Source organism: Acartia tonsa, chromosome 5, assembly GCF_053477335.1.
Source record: "Acartia tonsa isolate MP-2025a chromosome 5, ASM5347733v1, whole genome shotgun sequence".
Taxonomy (NCBI): domain Eukaryota; kingdom Metazoa; phylum Arthropoda; class Copepoda; order Calanoida; family Acartiidae; genus Acartia; species Acartia tonsa.
In genome coordinates, this window is record NC_137264.1 from 16,280,027 (window position 1) to 16,304,133 (window position 24,107).

At 35.6% G+C, this 24,107-nt stretch overlaps 1 protein-coding gene across 2 annotated transcripts in view; it reads left to right on the forward strand.

The window, feature by feature from the left end:
- The window catches only part of fid (class I SAM-dependent methyltransferase fire dancer), a 158,456-nt gene that overhangs the window by 130,482 nt on the left and 3,867 nt on the right, over window positions 1-24,107 (forward strand). For both annotated transcript variants that reach the window (XM_080160525.1, XM_080160526.1), the window contains exons 36-60: window positions 1,452-1,596; window positions 2,126-2,165; window positions 2,480-2,550; window positions 4,544-4,664; window positions 5,123-5,185; window positions 5,371-5,595; window positions 6,210-6,312; window positions 6,873-6,929; window positions 7,660-7,774; window positions 8,119-8,206; window positions 8,762-8,856; window positions 17,346-17,461; window positions 17,762-17,983; window positions 18,403-18,740; window positions 18,880-19,027; window positions 19,325-20,427; window positions 20,595-20,695; window positions 20,823-20,924; window positions 21,347-21,452; window positions 21,723-21,759; window positions 22,207-22,275; window positions 22,457-22,582; window positions 22,790-22,895; window positions 23,250-23,385; window positions 23,966-24,046. In XM_080160525.1, the coding sequence (XP_080016651.1) occupies window positions 1,452-1,596; window positions 2,126-2,165; window positions 2,480-2,550; window positions 4,544-4,664; window positions 5,123-5,185; window positions 5,371-5,595; window positions 6,210-6,312; window positions 6,873-6,929; window positions 7,660-7,774; window positions 8,119-8,206; window positions 8,762-8,856; window positions 17,346-17,461; window positions 17,762-17,983; window positions 18,403-18,740; window positions 18,880-19,027; window positions 19,325-20,427; window positions 20,595-20,695; window positions 20,823-20,924; window positions 21,347-21,452; window positions 21,723-21,759; window positions 22,207-22,275; window positions 22,457-22,582; window positions 22,790-22,895; window positions 23,250-23,385; window positions 23,966-24,046 (3,914 nt within the window). The remainder of the gene's footprint in view (window positions 1-1,451; window positions 1,597-2,125; window positions 2,166-2,479; window positions 2,551-4,543; window positions 4,665-5,122; window positions 5,186-5,370; window positions 5,596-6,209; window positions 6,313-6,872; window positions 6,930-7,659; window positions 7,775-8,118; window positions 8,207-8,761; window positions 8,857-17,345; window positions 17,462-17,761; window positions 17,984-18,402; window positions 18,741-18,879; window positions 19,028-19,324; window positions 20,428-20,594; window positions 20,696-20,822; window positions 20,925-21,346; window positions 21,453-21,722; window positions 21,760-22,206; window positions 22,276-22,456; window positions 22,583-22,789; window positions 22,896-23,249; window positions 23,386-23,965; window positions 24,047-24,107) is intronic.

Consider the following 24,107-nt stretch of genomic DNA (forward strand, 5'->3'; position numbering starts at 1 on the left):
GACTTAAATTCAACAGAAATTTTCAGATAATTACTCCAATAGTTAAATTTAAGGCATTAATACATGTTCTAAGTTTGGTTATTTGTTTCAAAACAATCTCTACTTGCTAATGCAAGTATTCGTTCTTATTAAAACTTAAATATTTCGTCTATGTTATAAAGTTTTACTATTTTCTCTCCTGTTTGAAAGGTTTTAAGAAATTAACAAATCATTTCTTAGAAATTCACAAATCTACTTTGAAAGTTATAAATATAAAGTTAAGAGGATAAGAAAATAAACTAATAGTCAAGATTAAAACAGTCATTAATTATCTTTAGCTTTTATTTTATTATTCTTAGATAATGTCCATAATGAGATACCATACATGATTATTCTGTATGGCTCAAAACAGGTTTTAATCCAGCGGATATTAACCGTTTTAGATGCCATTCCGAAAATGTTTATTTATAAAAATACAAGCGGAAACGTCCCTAGAGCATTCAATGGACACTAAAATTTTGGAAAAAGTAAAGGGGCCATTTCTTTTGGGAGGGTGGTGGTACCCTCCCCTAAAATAGTTATTATCTTTCCCAGGACCTATCAGAAGCTGCATTAAACACTGTGGATACAATTGTAGAGTAGCTTTGTCATTTAAATATATTATCAAAATACTTTTTCTTAAATCCATGATTTGCTATACAAACTTTGAACTTGATAAATAAATAACAAATAAAGTCGAGAAATTTCAAGTTGATTTATTAAAAATTTTAATATAGATCATCCTTATGTATTTGAAATTTTAATTTAGATTATCCTTATGTATTTGAAATTTTAATACATATTATACTTTTCTTGGATTGTTTAGCAAATGTAAATCTACTCTATAAGTTTGGTAAAAAAAATACCTTTATTGGTCTATAAAAACAAGCTGTATAATTAAGATTTAATTAATTTTATTCATGTAAAGTTTGTATATACTTCTCTACCTGTTACTATTTATAGCAAATTAGCTTTCTTCAGTGTGCCAGTAAATTATGAATATCCCCCCCCCCCCCACATTTATACACATTTTTACAATAGTCTCTGGGAGGGGATGGACATTGGTCTGTTTAAATACGTTTTCTTGATTGGTTGTTTCATTAAGTTGAGTGTCAAATCGTTTTAAACACTAATTGTAATCAACAAAAGGGGTAATTTTGTGTATCATCATTAGAAATTTACGTACAATGTACATAAATTTATCGGCCATTGTCTTATCCCTTTAAATCCCTGATAGTTATACCAATACACCTCATGACTCTTAAAACAACTCCCTGAACTCAAGTGGTTAACAAAATTACCAGCGACCTACTTTCACACCGTTGCTAATACTTTACTGTGAAAGAACCAAACGGAGTTTCCAGTTAAAAATATATTAGTATCTTTCGAAGGTTTGATTTTGATGGAACTAAATATCAATGGTTTTTTTGCAGGTGCCTGGTCGCCTAAAAGTCCAAAGCTGGAGTGCAACTCACCGCTGGAAACTCCAAACCTGTTATCGCCGACTATGCGCCGATGCTGTGCCGATTTAACCGTTGCCATGGACGATAACGGCAAAAAAGAACGAAGATTATCGAAAGGGATGACTGTTTTAACCATTGTTTAACAACAACATCTCGGCTACGTTAAAGGTCGTGTTGATAGTTGAAAAAAGAGAGTATTAGGCGGCTACAGTTGAATTATCGGGATTAAGCTGCTTTCATCTCATATAATTTTATAATTGCCCTTGTATTATTAAACACTTTAGTTGTAGCTGCAGATTGCTAAAAATAAGGCAGCAAAATTTAGACTTTCGGTATCTTAAACAAATCGATGTAAAACAAAGTGTAAGCAGATTTTGTAAAAATAGAATCAAATGAAAGAATCGCAAATTATTATTATTCTGCAAATTAAAAATAATGTTGGAAGTAAGGGTTCGATTGGATATACTGCTTTGACTTAAAGAAATATGTACATCGATGATAATAATTATAATAACTTGTCGGTTGAAAAGCTATAATTTTAAAATTAAAAGCTGAGGGCTACAAATGCAGCTGTCATAAAATAAGGCAGCTGAACGCAAATACAGCTGCTAAGGTGAAAACTGTTTTACAGTCATTTTAAAAATAGGAGAAACAGGTTCAGATAGCAGCAAAGATTCGAGCATTCAGGAATGTTTTTAAAGAATATTTTTATAATTATATTAGTTTTATTTGTGAGGTTACTCTATATCCAATGGATGTATTGTTACTTGAAACTTACACCAGATTTCCATGTTCTCTAATAAAATGAAACTCGAGGCAAGCTAAAATAACGATACTCCCCATTCAACCCATCTCCACCACTCCTACTGGATGAACGGACTGACCAATAAATGAATTCCATGTTGGCAACCTAATTTTTCTCCTGTTACTATATCCACGTATATTTTACATCGATTTATATTTTATAAAAATCTTCTTTTTATATTCTAAACATTTTACAGAGTGATACTTCCCTGGACAGCGAGGACAGTTGTATTTCTGTTATATTTGTGCCACACCCTGATGTTAGGTAATATTATCTATCTATTAATAATAAAGATAGTTGTATTTCTGTTATATTTGTGCCACACCCTGATGTTAGGTAATATTATCTATCTATTAATAATAAAGATAGTTGTATTTCTGTTATATTTGTGCCACACCCTGATGTTAGGTAATATTATCTATCTATTAATAATAAAGATAGTTGTATTTCTGTTATATTTGTGCCACACCCTGATGTTAGGTAAAATTATCTATCTTTCTATTAATAGTAAGGATTATTGCATTTATGTTATGTTTGTGCCACACCCTGATGTTAGCTAATATTATCTATCTATTAATAATAAAGATAGTTGTATTTATGTTATATTTGTGCCACACCCTGATATTAGATAATATTATCTATCTATCTATTAATAGTAAGGATAATTGTATTTATGTTATATTTGTGCCACACCCTGATGTTAGGTAATATTATATATCTATCTATTAATAGTAAGAATAATTGTATTTATGTTATATTTGTGCCACACCCTGATGTTAGGTAATATTATCTATCTATCTATTAATAGCAAGGATAGTTGTATTTATGTTATATTTGTGCCACACCTTGATGTTAGGTCATAACTATTATCTATCCAACCCCCGACTGTGGCTTATGACGTAGTACATCGGCTCGTTGTCAGGAAGGTTCTAATCTCAGCCCAGCACTGCGTCATAACTAAATACGCTAAAAATGGTTGTTACTGCTGCTATGTTAGTTGCTTGATATAAATAGTTAGAGTAGAGAGAAATGCCTTAGCCTTACCATGCAAAGTTAGAACTTTCATACAGAGGTCGTGCAATCTAAGGGTTGTTTGTTTGTTGGATTGTTAAATTTTTATGATTAAATAAATATAGAAAATCTAAAAATCTAATTTCTAGGAATGTCAAATTTCTATGATTGATATAAAGGATTTGGTATATAAATAATGAAAAGATTAATTCCTATAAACTGTCAGAGCCACAAATGTAGGGACAAGGGATAGTACAACTAAAGAAAATAAAAAAAAATTCTTCCTCTCTTTATTTCTTTTTTTTTCTCTTTTCTCTATTTTTTCTCTTGACTCTTTATTTCTTTCTCTAATTTTCTTTTTCTTTCTCTTTTTTCCTTTCTTTCAATCTCTATCTCTTTCTTTCTTTATCTTTCTCTTTTTCTGTCTTTTTCGTGTTCATTATGTCTTTAAAATATTATATAATTTTTTGCCTTAAAGATAGACAATAGCCCCTCTGTAGATGCAATATCCTTTGTCGCGCGCTGTAAACCAATTATGTTTTTACCACACAACAAATATATCAAAGTTAGTCAGCTGTAGTCAACAAACGAACTAGTTTGAAAAATTGCACAGAGAACAGAGGTGGATTCTTAAAAATTTTTGCCCCACTAAAATCAGTAAGGCAAACTAAAAATTTAGAGGGAATAATTTAGCCTCACTAAAATTTTAGTGGGGCAAAAGTTTCTTTTACGAATTCCCCTTAGCTGTATTTAGAGTTCATCGTTAAAGTGGAAATAATCGATTCCGGCAACATTTTACCATGACCAAGATCCAAATATTTATTGTTTGTTGTTTTGTGTTAACAAAATAAAAATCAATTTAGTTTTCAAAGAAAAACTGAAAACTGGTGATTTTCACAATTTATAAATAACTTCTTCAAACTTCTAGACGAGAATTCTTAAGAAAAAAAAACATATCTTAGAACTATATATATAAAAATGTTGAGGTTTTTAATTTTAAACCAAGGCCAAATAAGAGAAACTGCCTTTGAAAATAAAATCATCCCCAAAAGGAAAATTAAAAATAGCCTAAATCCATCTTAAGACTTTAACCTAAAAATCAAATAGACCAAAGCCTAAAATCGTTAAATCAATCAGTTCAGTTCAGAAATCTTGAGCTACAGAATAAAACCTACATATATGAGAGGATAAAAATTTACTCTAATACTTCTTTAATATAAGCTAAATAAAGTTTTCATACTTTCAGGAGTACAGGAGAGATAAAGCAAATTCCCTGTCAATCCAACCGTTCTACCTCAAACTCAAGCGAGTCTAGTGAAAGCCCGCCGGGGAGGGGCAGTAGCCCCATGTCCCCAGGATGCTCAAAGGTAAGTTTACTATCCTATTTCATTTCAGCTATGATAAAAGAGAAGTAATTCGATTTTCATGTGTTTGATCAAAAATAATAAACATTTATCCAGTTCCTGTTTATCTAATGGTCAAAACATAAAACTATTGTTTAGTGTCCTGCTTGGGTTTTAAGTTAACACCAGTCGCTTTGCCCCTAGTCTTCAGGGGAGATCAATGTATTCAAGAAAATAGCCTTAAACTTTAAGGACATTTATCAAGCTTCCCTAAAACGTACAACAAATTACAAGATCTTTAGCTTCAGACAAAAAAAAACTTTCCTCTACGTTATGCATATGTAGCTATTTTTAATCATCTAGCGAGAAAATAATGATTATAGCTTATTTATTCTTAACTAGTTACATATTAGCTTTCTTGAATTATCAAGCTATCTAGTTATAATTTTTCTGTTAATTGCCAATTTTTTTCTGTTTCGTAGGTTGTATCGCCAAGTAAACTCCACCATTCCTGCAAGTCAAGCAAGTTGGCCAAAGTTACTGAGGTACATTCCTATTAGTATAATGGTGCTGCAAAATTATTCCTTGTTTAATTGTTTTAAGGTTATTGATAATTTATTAAAATATATAACATATAAATTTCATAAACCGAGATCTTTTGACAAAACATGTGAATGAATCCTCTTATTGTAAAATTCTACATTATTATTATTTTTAAAAATATTTCCAGGTTGAGGGAAAGACAAAGCTAGCAAAAGTTCCTGAAGATGAAGCAGCTGGGGAGGATGAGGAAGGGGAGGAGACTTGTTTAACAGAGGGAAAGGTGAAAACAGCTGTTGAGAGTGGAAGTGCAGGGGAAGGGGGTGAAAAGGCGGGAAATCTGATAACAACAAAAGCTGAGGTCAGCCCAACGGTCAACGCAAGTAACCAAAAGAAGGATTCTAGCGAAGTAAAGGTAAGATAGAAAAGAGCAACATCCAATAAAGACAAACTAACCCACGGGCGGCCATGACATACAGAGTGAAGAAAGAAAAGATATAAGCAATACACTTTGCGTATTAACAAGGGATCTTGAGGGATAAGACAAAGGACGATAAAGTAATGTACATCCCCAATGTTGATAATAAAATAACCGCCTCTGTAGGATAAAATATTTGGTTTAAAAGTTTAGATACTGCTAGTTTCAACAAATTGAATAGTTTGAATTAACCTTAGTTTTAAGCACACAAAGGAGAGATAGTAATTATAATATTTTGGGTACCATGATAATTTACAGTCCCTTCTATTCTGGTATGGAAATTATTAAAATCAAAACTGTGAAACAGGAACATCACAATGGAAGATAGATTATTCGGGTATAGTCCCTTTTGTGACAACGCCTTTTATTAGCGTTTCGACGTGTTTATACAGTAGCTTTTATTTTAGGTTAGGTCAGGTTAAGTTAGGTTAGGTGATTGAACCGCACGGCTAGGCAATTGGCCCCACAGGGTTGGAGCTCCGCTTATAAATTTGGTTAAAATATTAATAAAGTGGAGTTGAGTAGATTAATCTTATTGTTACAATTTTCAGGAAAAACTTCCATTAAAATCTCCAAAACTGCCAAAGTTAACAAACCATAAAAGTTTTGAGTTAGAAGATCTTCCAAATGATAAACCAAGAAATCTTCCAATGAGTGAGTTTTTTTAATTTCAATCATTTTTGTCCGTCCATGCGTCACTCCGTATACCAACCTGCTAAATATGCCAATAAAAAAGTAATGATTATATGATTCTTTTAACTTATAATAATATTAAGGCTAAGCCTCAGCTCTAGTGGCGAAGTAACTAGCTATATTTAAACTTAAGTACGTATAAAGAGCTTAACTTTTAATGATGGTCTGAAATATAAATTTAAACAGAAATATAAAATAATCTTCTTAAATTTCCTAATTTGTCTAAAATAAACTTAATATTATGACGCTCTTCAAATATTTTATGTCTCAATTAGATATTTTAATACTTTTTCTTCAAGATTAAAAATTCATTCAAATGTTATATTATAGAATATTTTTTAGTTGCGTAGCATTGCTATAAGTCTACTGACTTACTTACTCAGTCTTGTAATTTTTCAGAAGATTAGTGAAGTGATTGAAAGGTAGAAGATTGCTTATAGGCGTTACCGTGAATTAGAATATTCATTATTAAAAATCAGAGGTTTCGGGGATAATTTAATTAAAGCAACATTTATGTTTAGGCGTAGAACGGGTAGAAATAGCAGAAGAAAGCAAACAGTTATCTCCAATACCAACTAAGGAACATGTTCTTATAGTATTATTTAGTTATATTTAATTGTACTTGTGCAGTAAACAACCAATTATACAATTCTATTTAAGAGGGTTGGATACACCTCCCTTCTGTACGTCTCTAATTTAGAGACAATTCGCACTGTGGAACGTCTAAACATCGACTTTGTGTAGACTTAAGGACAAGCCCTAAGTATAAAGTTGCTGTGCTTCTATTAGAAATACAATATGATATTTTTGGAAGAAAAAAAGGAGTCATAATTGCAAAATTAAGGGGGATGGAAGCACCCATGTAAGTGCCCAATGCTCTAACAATAAACCCTCTTATTTTGTGTATTACATACCCCTAAAGCTCACACTTCTACACAATCCTAGATTATGGGTTGTGGGGGGACGGGAGTGTAAATATTTTCGATTGAGCTTCCCGCAACCACCCAGGCAAAATCCTGTGGTCGCCACTGAATTGAATATCTTATTCCAATAGTAGTTGTCTATTGTGCCCTAGCAATATGGGGATAAATGTCACTGCTTTTGGCCTACCTATTATATTGACTTCAAAAAATTCTCTATACCCCATATTTTTTCTAGGGGGTTCTTTCCCCCTTCCCTTTCTCTTTCCCTCTGCTATGACGTCAATAGAATAGTTAGGCCAAAAGTGGTGACATCTATCCCAATTTCCTAGGGCACTAAACACAGCTATATTCCAATCAAAATTAATGAACACGTATAAAATGTAACAGGCTAGTAAATTTGATTATCCAATAGTGAAGCATCACCCTCTGTTTGCTAAAACTAGACGTGGGCACAGTGGTATCTCATCCCTCCTCGTTGGAGAGAATATTGAGTATACCAGGTAAATCCAATTATACAAAGTAGTAAAGTTTTTTATGTCTGAAGATTCAGATCTTAATAACTACTGAACCAATTGAGTTTTACCTTTTCGTGAAACTTAGTATTGGTTTAAGAAGGTTTTAGACTATAAATCAATCTATCTATTTGATATTTCTATTAACCTTTTATCTATCTATAGTTCTATCAGTTTTTCTATGTATATTTACTTATTTTTGCCAGATCAGTAATATCTAATCTATCTAATCCTGTATCTAACTGCAGGATACAGGGTGTCCCGAAACTATGATAAAAAGTGCACTAAAATTATTTATCCATACCTATCTAATAATGTATCTATCTATTTAGAAAGCCAGGTCACTCACTGGTACAGGGTGTCCAAACTGTAAGGAAAAGTACACCAAAACTTCTCACCTTCGAAATCTACAACCCAGAGGTTTTTATACAAATATACACAACAATCAAAAAGACATAAACCAATTTGAATTTTTTTAATTCCAATAAAAAGTTTGAGATGAATTAGAAATAGTGTTAAACAAAATAGATTTTTTTTCTTCAAATAATGTTTTCAGAATATTCTTCTTTTGGCATTTAATTTTTGGAGATTTATACGTTTTAACATTAGAAATTCAAAATATGCAAACTATTTTTATCTCTCTCGATCAGTCCTTCCAGTCTAAAGGCACTTCCAAGCTAGATTCGTTTCTATAAAGAAGATAAACATTATAGACGTCTAAGGGCGGGGGTAAAAGGGATGTTTAATTACCCCCCTGAAATTGTGAAATTACCCCCTCAATTTTTTTTTAAAATCTCATTAGTTTCATTTAACCCCATAATAATGAAAAGCTTGGGCGTTCCTGATAAACATGATTTATTTATAAAGGAACATTATTCATTTTGTCAAGAGTGTTTATAATAAATAAGTTTTCTAACCAGTGAAATTATTGTTACTCACTGTATAATTGTATAAAAACGTCTGTCTGTCACATAGACGGATGATCTGGATTCTGACAGCTCTGTCTCCTCCTCTCCAGATTCTGAAGAGAGTATTGTTTCTGTCATCAATGAGACTCTAAAACAATCCAGGTAAAAAGGAAATTAAGGTTTCGTGACTTTTTTAGGTTGCCATTTTTATAGACCTTTGTCCCTAAATAAAATAATCCCCACTAAGAGTTATACAAATATGTACTTATCAAGTCTAAAGGCTCAATATAAAAGTAAATATAAAAAGAGTGATAAAAGCCAAAGACCAAAGTAATCCCTAATTATTTGTCTCAACCATGACACTTTGGTTGAGTGTGACTTCCGAATTAGCGGGAAGTTCTAGAGATCTTGTTGACGAACACACAAACCCCCAATACCAGGAACCATCAAGTTTCAACAGCAGGTTTGATTATAGATTTATTGAGGCAACTATTTCAAAGTCCTGAAATTACAAAATCAATTAATACAAAATTCCAGTTTTTTATAACCACGTAATCTTATTTGCTTTTTAAAATCATTTTTTTTTCTACGGTTAAGAATCTTTGGAAACTTTGGCTTTAAAGGAAAATTATTTGGTTTAATAAATCATTGTTAAATGCAAAAATAAAGCACATAAAAAATTACTAAAACATAATAATTAATCATAATAAAGTTTCATGCTTAGCTGGCTAAAGCCTTTTAAACTAAATATAATCGTCCTATACACCATTCCATTTAAATAAAATTAACAAATTCTACCTGAAGTTCTTATGGTTTCAAACCCCTGGTATACTAGGGTCGTTCACGCACTATGAGACCAATGATAGGCCCAATTTTGTTCTCCGAAATCTTCACACACTCACATATCAATCAAAAGTAACGAACGTGGACGCATCAAAATATAAACAATCCATACCGCGTCTCTTTAGAAAAGGAAAGTCAAACAAGACGACATTTGCGCTTGATTTGGGATAATGATAAGGAATTAATTTCGATCTTGATAAACACAAAGCTTCCTCGAAAAGAGGTTAAGACACACCCCCCGTTTGAAAGTCAAATTAACTTCCTTAACGAGATTCAAGGTTTTTTGCGCTGAGCACTAGCAACATTTCTCACTAAACTCAACTCACCATAATCACATGAGAATGGCCACATCCCGAAAAACGTGACAATTTTTGCTCCTAACTAAATGAAACCCCGTGAAATGCATACACAATATTATACTCCTCACTAGGACTCATAATACCTCACATTTTAGGATAGAAGGATGGGGATTGGTTTGTACCATACAATATTCCAGGCACATGACACTCACAAGATCACATACACAAATCCTAAAATGGATAATCCTATTAATCATGATGTTGTAAATATAACAACTTATACTAATTAATAATCATTTCATAATCAATAGGTAATAAATCATTATTAATAAATCAATAAGTACCTACGAAATCAAGTTGAAATGTAAACAAATAATGGTAATATAAAACGAAATAAATCTTAGACAAGAAAATTAAGATTTATAGGTACTTAAAACTAAATTTGTTAAGCATCAAAAGAGTAGTAAGAAAAATATTTCAAAATCCTTGGGCAGAAAGTTTTTCAAACTTAATGAATAAGAACTGTAACTATCTTAATCAACAATAAAACTTTTCAATACTTAGATAATAGCAAAATAATAATAATATCATCGAAATTATGAAAAAAATACCAATTTTTCTTTGTAAAAAAATATGAGACTTTAATTATGAATTTTCAATCATTCCTTGATCTGAATAAAAATGTTTTACTTGATTGAAATTCATATGTATTTTTTAAAAAAATCTGCTAAAAAAAATACTTGATTTTTTCTTAGAATAAATATCGAATCACGCAACCTCGACACATTTATTCCTTTTTGGTAAACTTTTCAGGTAAGTTTTATAATGAATTGTACTTTTGAAAAGAAATTAAACTCAATAAAATTAAATTTGAGCATATGAAATAGAATAAAAATTAATCGCATTTCGCTTGATTCTTATTTTAGGCATAAAAATAGGCATATGAAAATGTGGCTTTTTTACTAAAAAAAATCTCAGTTTCCATAAAATAAGAATCAATTATTAATCATAATTTTTAATAACTGCCTGACTGATACAGCATGTTCTTCCAGGGGAGATTTATCTGTCAGCCTGAACAAGACTCTTGCAGTCTTTCTCCCATCCTCAATCCTCGTCACACGGCCCATCCGCAAACATCTCATCAGCGGATTGGTACTCGTAACCAGCACTATATCTCCGTCAGCTAGCGGCTCCGCCATCTCATCTTTCCACTTGGACATCCTTAATATCTTCGGCAAAATCTCCTGGCGGTAGGAAGTCCAAAACTGGGCAGACAAATCTTCTAATAACTTCAACCTGGAGGAAATTTGGTCCTCCGGTTTCATCGCCACATTGCACAACGGCTGGCGGTCTACATTTCCCAGCAGCTGGCCAGGGGTAATCAGCCGCCAATTCTCCACGTCATTCGCAGCTTCTATCGTCAACGGTCTGCTATTCATTAACTTGCTAACCTCTGCCAACAGCACCAGGAGCTCATTAAAATTAACAGAACTATTCACCAACTTCTTGGACAGCAATCTCTTGGTTAATCCCACCATTTTCTCAGCTTGCCCAATAAAATGGTGGGCTCGGGTCGGAATCTGGGACCAAGAAAACTCTACCTGGCTGCCCAACTTCTGCTCTAAAACCTTGCGAGCAGCAGATAATTGTGTGCCCATGTCGCTTACTATAGCCTTCGGCAGACAATGAACAGCCTCCAACTTGCGCAGGGACAACAGGATACTACTGGTATCATACTTCTCCAAGGCATCCAGCCACAGCGCCCCCGAGAACCTGCAGACTACCACGAACACCCACACCTTCTTCGTTGCTGTCTGACTCCTCGTTTTGGCGGTAGCTCTCCAGCGGACCCATAAGGTCAACTTGCACAGCTTCAAATGGCCTGCTCGGAACCAACTTGTCAGGTAACACATCCTTCATGGTAGTACGACATTCCTTGGCCCTCTCAACACTGCAGGGCCAACACTTCTTCACCTCCATGATGGACAACCTCCTTGCCTTCACAATCCAGCACCAACGGCGGCTCTCAGCTAAAGTTCCACGGACACCAGAATGAAGCTCAACATGCGCTTCTCTCATAATGACAGAAGCTAACCAATTACCAGGCTCCAAAATTACTAAACCTGGCATGTCTTCAAATAGCATTTTACGGCCACCAGTAATGGCGTCAATGACGGGCTCGCCACGACCAACCATTTTTAGAATTCGCATCTCCCTGGTCACATAATTACCTCCGGGACCAACAACAGGCCAGGTCAATGATACTTCATGCACTAATGGATTCAATGACGAATAATTGCCTTTAGCGTCATTTATCCACTCATCCTGTTGGCTACATGACACAATGAAAAGTTCCGCCGCCGCCATAAAATTGTACAAAGACGGCTTGTACACAGAATCTGCGGCTGCTACATGACTACCAGCGGCTGTAGTCTTGCCTTCTTGTCTGCTCTTTAGCTTCTTCAACCAGGTGTTCGATACTTGCAGGACAGCTGCCATAATACGTTTGGCCTGTCCAAATGATCTCCTGTGCTTAAACCTAAAGACATCTTCAGCGGCTTCTCCGGTAACTTTCATTGAACATAACTTAACCATTTTGGTATTCAACTCCTCCGGTGGTAAATCCTGCTTGACTTGCTCGGCAGTTTTCACCGGCCACGCACTTTCATCCTGGCGCAACCATTCTGGGCCCAATCTGTACCTGGAACCTGGACCTAAATCTGATACCTTGCAGGTGCTTCTGGTGCCCAAATCTGCAACATTGTGTGTCCCAGGGACCCACCTCCAGTCATCCTTGTTGGTTGCAGATTGGATTTCTCCAATGCGATGAGAATTAAATGTGTTCAACATGGCACTGTTGGAAACAATTTGTGATAAAACACACGATGAATCAGTAAAGTACATCACTCTGATAACATCAAAGGGCAGGGCATCTCTGATGGACTTTGACAACCTGGTGGACATCTGGCAACCCATCAATTCAAGGCGTGGAATTGATTCAGTCTTGACCGGCGCAACTCTTGACTTGGTGGCTAGCAGGAACGTTTCAAACCCTTGCCTAGTTGGCCACCTCAAATATGCCATACATGCATAGGCCTCTGATGACCCATCCGAAAACATCATCAAGGATGGAAGGCCAGTTGGTTCCTCCGGGACCACACAACGGTCAAACTCCAATTTAGCGACCTCAGCTCTGTCCTCCAGCGACTTAACAAGTTCATCCCGTAGACTTTTTGTAATGAAATCTTGCCAGCCCAAATTCAGCAAACATGTTTTCCGCAGGACAAGTTTAATTCTCAACAAGATAGGGCTGCAAAGCCCGAGCGGGTCGAAGGTCTGGGCGGCGAACCTGTGGACCATCTTCTTTGTCAGATTCTCGTCCAAGGCGTCCTGGAGGTTGTACAAATCAGCATCCTCTTTCACCTTCTTTCCCTTGACTTTACCATCTTGGTTGACTCTCGTGGCGATGGATAACACATCGGTGGCTGGCTTCCATATCAGCCCAAGAACCTTGGTTGGCTGGCAATCATCACCAGAATAAATGACTTGTTTGAAGGAAAAACTACCTTTGCTGATAATTCTGTCGGCTTCTTTCATCATCTCCTTGGCTTCTGGCACAGATCCTGCCCCCGAAATGACATCGTCTATGAAGCTGTGCTTCTCAAGCTTGACTGCAACTGGAATCTGAGGTAACTTGAAATTTTCCTCGGGGTAGGTAGGTATTTCTGGCTCCTTCCATAATTCAGGTTTTGCTACAATATCACTACCATTTATCTGTCCCTCTCCATACATCTCCTTGACCTCTGCTTCACTCTTTCCGCCGAACAGGCGGGACGTCAACTTCAGGGCTGTAACTGCCAGATTTCCCGCAGCCAACTCGCCAAAATTCACCACTTTAGTCAGGTAAATTTCAAGTGGACCGTCTGGCGTCGGGGAAAATAAAACTCTCTTCATCTGGCTGTCGAACTCTGTGGCCAGGATGGAGTTATAAAACTTGGAAATGTCCGCGGTTAAACCAACCTTGTAACCGCGGAAAAGCAACAAATGATAAAAAATCTTCTGCATTGGCGGCGGACCTCCCAGCATTATGTGATTAAAACTGGTACCCTTGAACGTCAGAGAACTATTTGCACACAATCTCATGGGTGTGGAACTTGAATCCTCCTTGAAAGCAACCACTATTGATGAACAAGACTTAGGCCCTTCATACTTCAATTCTTCAGGCGTTGCTTTTTGAAAAACGCCTCTGGATATGGCGTCATTGAATACCTGCACATACATATCATAGGTACCTTCCTTGACCATCCTGGCACGATCCTTTTCAGCAATTTTGCGGGCTAAACTCTCATTGTAGGGCAAAGTGTGAGGATCTTCAATGTAAGCATATTGACCTGTCCACTTGTTGGACTGCAAGTCTAGTGTTAAACCTGCCTCAATTATTCTCTGCCTCTCACGCTGGTCCCAGGTAGTGCCGTCGGCCATAGCCTTGCACTCTTGACAGGCAGTACATCCTGGACAAAGTGCCTGCGGCTGTACGCCAAACGATTCAGACGTCAAAAAATCTGGCAAGGTGCCTCCACTAACACTGACAGCTTTATATGCCGATTTTTGGTCACCAGCTCCACCATCAGCACTTGTACAGATAAAACCACTACCAAAAATGGTTCGCCACAACATAGACTGGCCCACTTTCTGGTAGGTTGATGGAAACACGTCAGGATGTGTATTTCCAATAATGATATCTAAGCCTCCACTAATATATGTAAATCTTTCTGGCGGCATCTTAAATATTTCGGCGGCAGTTTCGGGGTGGACCGAGCGCATCTCGTTTGCCCCGCCGAGGGTAGGCATGACAGCTGCCTCAAACTCCCTCAAATTACCGTCCCTATCCTTCAGATAAAACACAACATTGCGGCAGGAAGTCTCACTGCCGTCAGCTACAGAAATAGTTGTATATCTGCCGGTAGATTTCAGCTTCAACTTGTTGGATAACTTCTCAGACACAAGTGGCAAATTTGCACCGGAGTCAAACATGACAGTGGCGTGGCAGGTGCCGCCGCCAGGTGCTACAACAGGAACTAACTGAAGTAAGAAGGTACAGGGGCTGGGTGCAGAACTTGACTTGTAGACTGTATTCACACCAGCACTAGCCTCATGGATCAACCGGCTATGATATCTGTCGCAATTATTGGTGCCACAAACACCAAGCTTATCTGATTTATTACACTTGTCAGCAGCATGGCCATCACACAGGCAGAGTTCACACAACTTTTTCTGCTGGACAACTTTTTTTCGGTCAACCACATCCATCTTCTTAAACGTGAGGCAACGGAAAATCGGATGTTTCTCCTTGCAGCTTTCAACAGGACATGTACTGTTCCACTTGGAAGTCTTGTCCTTTCCAGCCTTTCCATTCTTATTGTCGCTGCGGCCAGACACTTGCGCGGCGGCAGCTCTGTCACGATTTCTCTTGCCGGCGCTAGTGTCGTAGGACATATCACCAGCCAACATTGCTCCCCTTGTCCTCTCCAGCAGTTCTACAATCTTCTTGATGTCTGGTTGGTTCATGCTACCTAGCTCCATCATAATTTTCTCTCTCAGGGCATCTGGACATTTGTCTTTGAAAATATGAATAAGAGTTAGGTGGTGGTAATCCTTAGCTGCAGAACCAACGATGGCTTCTACTTCCTGCATGGTGCTCTTGAAGGTAGCAATTGCACTAACCACGTCCACAGGTTTATCCACAGGTTTCATCTTGTTCAGCTTAGTTAAAATCTTCATGAACCGGCGGGTGTTTGATAAAAACATCTGATCGAGAAACAACCATTGTTCATTATGATCTCTAATCGCTGACACTTGCTTGCGTAGCTCCGGGTTGGTTATCACCTTCTCCATACACAACATCAGACTTAACCTCTGGTCAGAAAATCCGTAACCAGCGCATAGATCTTTAAAGACCTGTTTAAAGTTGGAGTAATCCGTGTCAGTACCGTCAAAGGACGGCAACAAACTGTTGTCCCAGCGCCCATACTGCGGGTTGGAACTCCGAATATCCACGGCAGACATACTTCTGGAGAGTATGGCAGGTGTCCCACTCTCATCCAAGTTAGATGAACGACGTTCCATCTCTCTAAGCCTTCGGTACATATCACGTACTTCTTGGCGCAACTCCATGGAAATTTTAAGCACTCCCATGTCCATCCTCACCTTCTCAATGACGTCAAGGTTCCTGGCGACAGTGCTTGACCTCGCGTCGTCTGAATCATTGTCAAGCCAGTGCAGAATTTTTGTACACTGCTCCAACGATGCATAAACTTTATCTGCAACAGTTTTCTGTTCACTAGCTTCATCCAAATCACGCTTGAACTCGCGCAACTCACTAGTCTCCACGGCAGGTTTTAGACTTTTTATTAGGTCAGATTGGTCCTTGACCTCACTAAAAATGTCACGAATTGATTTTAAATTCACATTTTCACATGAACTAAAACTTTGGCAGGCTTTTAGATTGTCATAAAACACTTTTAACTGTTCATCAAACACTTCTAGCCTTTCACTGCCAATAGCGATAGCTCGCTCAATTTTCTGCTTTTTGGTTAGTGGCATATTGATTCACTAGGTACTTATTTCACAGAAAAAATTGTCACAGTTTATTGCATCAATAATCACTGGATGCTATTGATCTCTTGAAGAATGCTAACGCCTATTCTTCAGATACTTTGAAATTGTCTCAACCATGACACTTTGGTTGAGTGTGACTTCCGAATTAGCGGGAAGTTCTAGAGATCTTGTTGACGTACACACAAACCCCCAATACCAGGAACCATCAAGTTTCAACAGCAGGTTTGATTATAGATTTATTGAGGCAACTATTTCAAAGTCCTGAAATTACAAAATCAATTAATACAAAATTCCAGTTTTTTATAACCACGTAATCTTATTTGCTTTTTAAAATCATTTTTTTTTCTACGGTTAAGAATCTTTGGAAACTTTGGCTTTAAAGGAAAATTATTTGGTTTAATAAATCATTGTTAAATGCAAAAATAAAGCACATAAAAAATTACTAAAACATAATAATTAATCATAATAAAGTTTCATGCTTAGCTGGCTAAAGCCTTTTAAACTAAATATAATCGTCCTATACACCATTCCATTTAAATAAAATTAACAAATTCTACCTGAAGTTCTTATGGTTTCAAACCCCTGGTATACTAGGGTCGTTCACGCACTATGAGACCAATGATAGGCCCAATTTTGTTCTCCGAAATCTTCACACACTCACATATCATTCAAAAGTAACGAACGTGGACGCATCAAAATATAAACAATCCATACCGCGTCTCTTTAGAAAAGGAAAGTCAAACAAGACGACATTTGCGCTTGATTTGGGATAATGATAAGGAATTAATTTCGATCTTGATAAACACAAAGCTTCCTCGAAAAGAGGTTAAGACATTATTATAATAAAAAGTAACATGTGAAATAAAGCTTACTTTTTATTTTATTGTTTAGGTTACCAGCTCAACATGAAAGTATAACAGAAGATATAGAAAATGAAACTCACCAGGAGCTAACGACAACAGCTCAGCAGGAGGAATCAACAATTTTTAAGTTTGATGAACCATTAGGTATTAATTTCATATTTGATTTTACTTTCCCATGAATTCAAAGAACTCTTATGGTAGTTTTATTTATCATTTGATGGTCCAAAGAAACCTCTAAAACGCAGGTCTCCAAAAAAGGGTTCTTCTGCATTATTCAACTAAATTTTTTAGGGGGGCTAAACATAAGACCATTTAATTTTGAGTAGTTCTATTTTGTTTGTTTAGTAGCAAGATGTTATTTGTCTATGTATACATTAATTTGGCGTTTCTTGTTCTAAGGGATTTTTTTACGTCTAGGTTTGATGCCCTATAAATTATTTTTAGGAGAGCTAAACAAAATAGATGAAGAAAAAGACGAAACAAACACTAGAACATCGCCATTCTTATCAGCAAACGCAACAACAACATCAAATTCCAATTCCAAGTCAGTTCCTGCCTCCCCCTCGACATCTGCTACCCCCACAACACTATCGACTCCCTCACTCACACCAACTACTTTATCAACACCTTCAACAGAAGTTACTTCGTCGTCAACAACTAATCCAGGCATTTTCATTACACTTGGTCAATTTATTTTTTAGAGAAAAAATTAATTATAATCTGAAGCTGAAATTTTTATTTATTATAAGGGAAAAGAGAAAAATAATTAGCACAGCAATGAAAACCAATATTTTTTATAAATACCGCAAGAACCATAACCTGTGTTTTTAAAATCATTAGCCATATTTTTATTAAACATGATTTGGACAATCAAAAGACCTTTAAAATGGTTGAGATTTGCTTTTAGAAAAGCTTTGAGGTAGTTAAGGGCTACTGTAATCGGGGAGGGAAACGCCCCTCAAAGGTTTAAAGCCCCCAAAGGCTTTGGTTTAACCTAGTTAATTAGAAATCAGATCTTTTAAATAAAATTAATTATATAATAGTAGTTTTAAAAAACCATTTGATGAAAATAAAAATAATCTTAGTTTCACCTTCAACAGACTTTGCCAGTTCATCAACAACAGCTATGGTATCAGAAGCGTCTACTCCTCCCCAATCACCATCAGACAACTCAAATAATACTTCTAATAATGAAGACAATACTTCTAACACTGCTTCCCCTGATGATTTACCTAATGATATGATTGATCAACAATCTTCTGATCATAATCAATTTGATGAATCATCTAATCTCTGTGAAGTTGATGCAAACACTAACAATGACAAATCTAAAGAAGATGCTATAGCTGATCTTATTGACAAAGCTGATGGAAAAGAGGTTGAAAAATCTACTCTTGAAAATATTTGTTTCAAAGATGTTCAGGTAACAAGTCTATGTAAGAAATAAAGTTAAAACATATTAGACAGAAATTATGTTTTTAACAGGTCAAATATATAAACAACAGTTTTTTTCAAACTTAGATGGTTTAAAAACATTCTTATTGCATAATTAAATATTTTAGGATGGCCAAGATGCATTAGAAGATCAAAATCTTCAAGACCTTTCAATGGAAACTGAAACAATCATTGAAAAATACGAGAACAAGGATAATTCTAAAGTAGCAGCTAGGAGTTTTGATGAAATTGATGATATGCAATCCGAATTAGATCAAAAGGAAAATAATAAATACATATTTTAGGAAACTTATGACATATTCATAAACATTTAAATAAAAATAGTTAAACTGTGCTTGTGTGAGTTGTTTTTTTATACTGGTCTGTGTAAGAATGTGTATGCCATAAATTTTTCATGGAAATATTACTCTTTAAATACACTTATGATTATATATAAAAATATAAAAATGTATTCAGAAAATTTCTGCAAGACTGCCATACAGACAAACGGACATGCAGATATAGCTTTGTTGTACAGTATCTACACTACCAAAATGTATTTAATATTATTTTAAAAGGCTGAACAACGAAGAAGGGAGTTAATGAGCCTTTTGGGCGAAACCAGAAACCTTCTCCAAAACATCAACTACTCCCCAAAATCAAGTCCTTCTGTGAAAACAGTGGCCCTAAAAACAGCCTCCCTCCTAGAAAGCATGGAGGAAAAAAATCCTCCATTGTCACCAAAAACGCGTCATTTTTCCTCCACGTCCCAGAATACAGATAAATCTGAACAGAATTCAGATGCAAGTGAAACCATTATTGAAACTGTTGAGGGGTCAGAAAATTTAGTCGAATCAACTGAAAGCAGTTCAACTTCAAATGAAGTTAATGAGGGGGAAAACACTTACATATCATATGAAATTTGTGATGATAATATAGAAGTTACCGACTCTAATAATGAATCAGTTGGTGAACAACTCAGTGAACCAATTGAAGATTCATATAGACAAAGAGAGGTATTAGAACTACAAAGCATTGCTGAGGAAATCATTGAGGACTTTCAAGAAACTTTACTACAAGAAACTCTTTATGAAGAAATACAAAAGAGCGAAGCTCTTATTTGGAGGGATGAGGACCAATTTGAAAGGCCACTCAAAAATGAAGTTACTTTACTCACATTAGAAACAGATAGGTATCTGAAAATAATCCCAGAAGAGGAGAATATTGAGGATGGTAAATCACCAGAAATAATTGAACAAAATATGGAGCCTCCTGACTTTACAGTACAGGAGACAAAAGCTCCTGCTGTAAGAAAAACTAGCTCTATAGAACGCGGCACAAAATCGTCCTTGTTAATGATGAAACAGCTTGGCAAGCGAATAGATGATGACCCCATGACTCCTGAAATCATTATTTCCGAGGCTTCTGAACTTACTGACCAGGAAAATGAGGAAGATCATGAAAAATGTTCCAATTTGTCTGACGAAAAATCTCCTGAAAATTCAACAGCTCCTGTGACTGGTTCTTATGAGGATAAAAAGCCAGATGTTATTGCGGTCAATGTTGAAATAGTCAATGACAAAACAGTAGATAATACCAAAGATATAACTGAAAAGACAAATGAAAATGCGGCTAAAACTTCAGAGTCTGATACTCAATCTACTATACATTTTAGAAGGAAAGAACCAGTGATTTTCTTCAATATTAAATTCTATAAATAAAAAATTATCTTTACTCTCATCTTTAATTAATCCCTATCTTTTTTATTATCATATTTGAACCATCTATTATTGTCTATTCCTTTTTCTTTAATAAACTTGTTAAAAATCAATGTTCTCCAAATAGATCTGAGAGAAAGAAGCGGGAAGATTCCCAGGACTCAAATGCCCCGTCAGTAAAATCTTCCATACACCATTCAGATACAGGCTCTGTGCTTTCATACAGGTAAACAAAAAAGGCGGGAAATCTTTAAAACAATATTCTGAGAACTCGCAAATAGCAAAAAGTTAGAAAAAGTTAAAAAAAATAGTAAAAAGGTAATAAAAGTATTCAAAAAAAATAATATTTTCAGATACAGCACAATATCCATATCAAGCAATGTGTCCAGTGATGTTTCGTTTGGCAACAATTCTGGAGTTTCTGGCAGCTCCTGCTACCTGGCATCCATGTCCAGGTAAGGATTTACCATGGAGGTTTTTTATAGTGTTCAACATTGTTTCCTGTAGCGCTGGAAAGTGTCATGTGTGACGTCATAAAAATACGTCTAAAAAGGATGATTTTATGTATGATCAATAATTATATCTTTTCTCTCTTTTTTTGGGAGTTGTACAGATTTTTTTGAAATTCATATTTTTGTTGATGATGTGAGTATTGGTGCAAAAAATGGGGACATGATTCCAGTGACGTCATATTTTTCTTTCCCGAAAAAGGGAAGGGGGAAGAAAATCTCTTCAAAAGAGATGGGGAAAATCCCCTTTTCTCCCATCCCTGTTTTTCTTCTCCCCTTCCCTTTTTCGGGAAAGAAAAATATGACGTCACTGGAATCATGTCCCCATTTTTTGCACCAATACTCACAGCATCACTATTTTTGTTTAGTCAATGTAGTGCTGATTTTGATGACCGGCCAGCCCTAGTGTCCAGTTTCTCTCTATCCGAGGCAGAAGAAAATGAATACCTACAGAAACAGCAAAGTATACCTGAGGTGCGGATTACCGCCATTTTCTTTTTTAATTTCATACGACGACTTTTTAAAAGAACATTCGCAAAACTGTTGTGTTTCCTTTTTGATTGACTGATTTTATATAGAGAAAAAAAATTATGGACTAAATGCAGTTAACAATACCTGTTAAAAATTGAAATTAACATGGTTAAGTGTAAAAAATGAAAATTTCCTTAATAGCATACTCTAAAAGGTTAAATATTAGTTTTATGCTTCTCACAATTTATTATTATAAAAAAAAATATTTTTTAGGCGGAAGATTCAGGGGATAAACCAACAGAAATTCAAGGTAATTTTAAAAATCCATTTTTTAATTTTTATGGCAAAGAAAAGAGAATATTGTGTCAAAAAGATCAAAACATTTAGCATTTTTTTTATCTAACTGGTGTCTAAGGCTTTTGACTATTTGTGTATTTTACTTATTTACCTATTTACTACTCCCAGCACGGTTAACCTAACCTAACTATTAAAAAACTTCTCGAATGCAATTTATTAATCCTACCCAACAAAAAAAAATTATTATAAGTCCTTTAACAGTATCCTGTATTTAATCAGTTTTTCAACAAATTTACTTAAAATTTTGTTTATAATTAACCATTTATAATTTCAGTTCTGACACTCTACAAGTGTTAATGTTTTTTTTACCGTTTTGGAGCTTCGCTTTTATGTATGTTGTCATCCTTGTTAGGTTTAAGATTTAAATATTTTAATGACTAATTGCTTTAATTTATTTCAGACAGAGAAAGTGGTCCTAAAGTCCACCTGACCCCTCCTAAACCAGAAACTTCAAGCAACAAATCCTCAGACAGGAAAATATCAAGATCAAAAGTAAATTAGAAAATATCGGCGGTTTCCCCTAAAGTGTTTAGACAGCACAGAAAACCCCCATCCCCATATTTTAAAATGAATTGAAAATAAGGAAAGATAGAGCATTTTTTGGACAATATGACAGCTTTAAAACAATTTTGACTTGAATTAATACAAAAACAGGCCAAAGTTGAAGTCCTTGTTCAAGCGCAGTAGTGACAGTAAGAGCCGCAGTAGCGAGGGCAGTAGTCGCAGTAGAAGTAAAGAGAGCAATGCTGGCAGCAAGGAGGGCAATGGCAGTAAAGGTATAAAATATACACTTGCATCAATAATGGAATTTATGTCTTACTACTTAAACTATAATTACTCCCCTAAGGAAATAGCTTTAAACCTGTACCTCAGAAGCACAACACTGTCAGTTCAGCTATTACCGAGATCTTTAAACGGATATATGAGACTTTTAGTTGGATTTTAGCAGTCTAAAGCAGCATTTTAACCATTGTTCTATTTAGGTAGCAGCAAAGGTGGGAGTAAAGACAGCGGCTGCAAAGGAGACTGCAGCAGTCGAAATAACAGCTCTGAAATGAGAAGGAGTTTCAATTCAAGTCATGAAAGCAGGTACAAGCTTATTCACAGAAAAATAGTCTCAAACCATCAAAAGGCTTTACAGAGCCTATATGAAGCTTTCATAAAATAGAGAAATTAAACTGTTCATTAGTTAGCGAGGTCTTGATGGAGAGACAAAAATAGAATACTTCGTTAAATAATACTAGCGGCTAGACCCCTAGTGGCATCTATTGGCAATTAAATGTAGGGGGGTGCAGAGGAAGTCACCCCTCCCCTTCCCATATTCAATTTTAGTTTTAAAAGAAAAAATATGGGATTTTGATATTAAAAAGCTGTATGATTCTTATTTCATTATTCTTTTTGTAAATTTGTACCTTTTGCTAAATTTATTTTTTATTTGTACAGGAGCCGAGAGAACGGAGAGGATAATAATGGGAGTCTCCGTTGCCCCCGGAGTCGACTCAGCTCAGCTCTGACTCCGGAGACAAGCCTAGAACAAACAACTTGTGTGGAAAAATGGCATTCGGCTTCTTCGTTTGAGGCAAGTATTAAATTACCTATATCTTCTTTTTATCGTTTATGCCTTTTTATATCAATATTGTAACTGCTATGCCCCTAGAGCACTTAAGGTAACGAGGAGGGTAAAGTCGACCTCCTGTTTTCATTTGGATTAAAACTATTTTTGTAGGGGTGGGGGGGGGGGGGGGTATATTTTCTTGAGACTAATTCTTTGATAGAATGGAGGGTAGTTATAGTTGTCATTAGATTCTGGACATTTTGATACTGTGACATCCATAAAGATGTGTATTTAATTTCACTGAGTTAAAATTATTAATGCATTTGGATAAACAGAGCCTGGCAAAAGCATATTAGCAATAATCAATTAAATGTATGCCAAACTTAATTAGATTTAAAGATGCAATGCTTTTCTCAAAGTTGAACATTTTTGCGCTAAAACGACTTATAAATTTTGTAATTTTGATGAAATTGTTTGTAGGATATGTATGCGCCATCGCAATAAAATGCAATTATATTTATATAGTCCATAACGCCATAACGCCATAACGCCAAGTAAATGTCATTTTGGAAGAAAATTGGAAGAAAAAATGAAATTTTTGTAGGAGGAGTTGTTGCGAAGTTTCCCGCCAGATGCCGAGGGTGATGCAGGGGGCGGAGATCAAGATGGCGACTCAGATTCAGAGGTAAATATTAAACATTGCCAGTATGAATGGATTGTCATTTATTGTCCACTTCTATCATTCA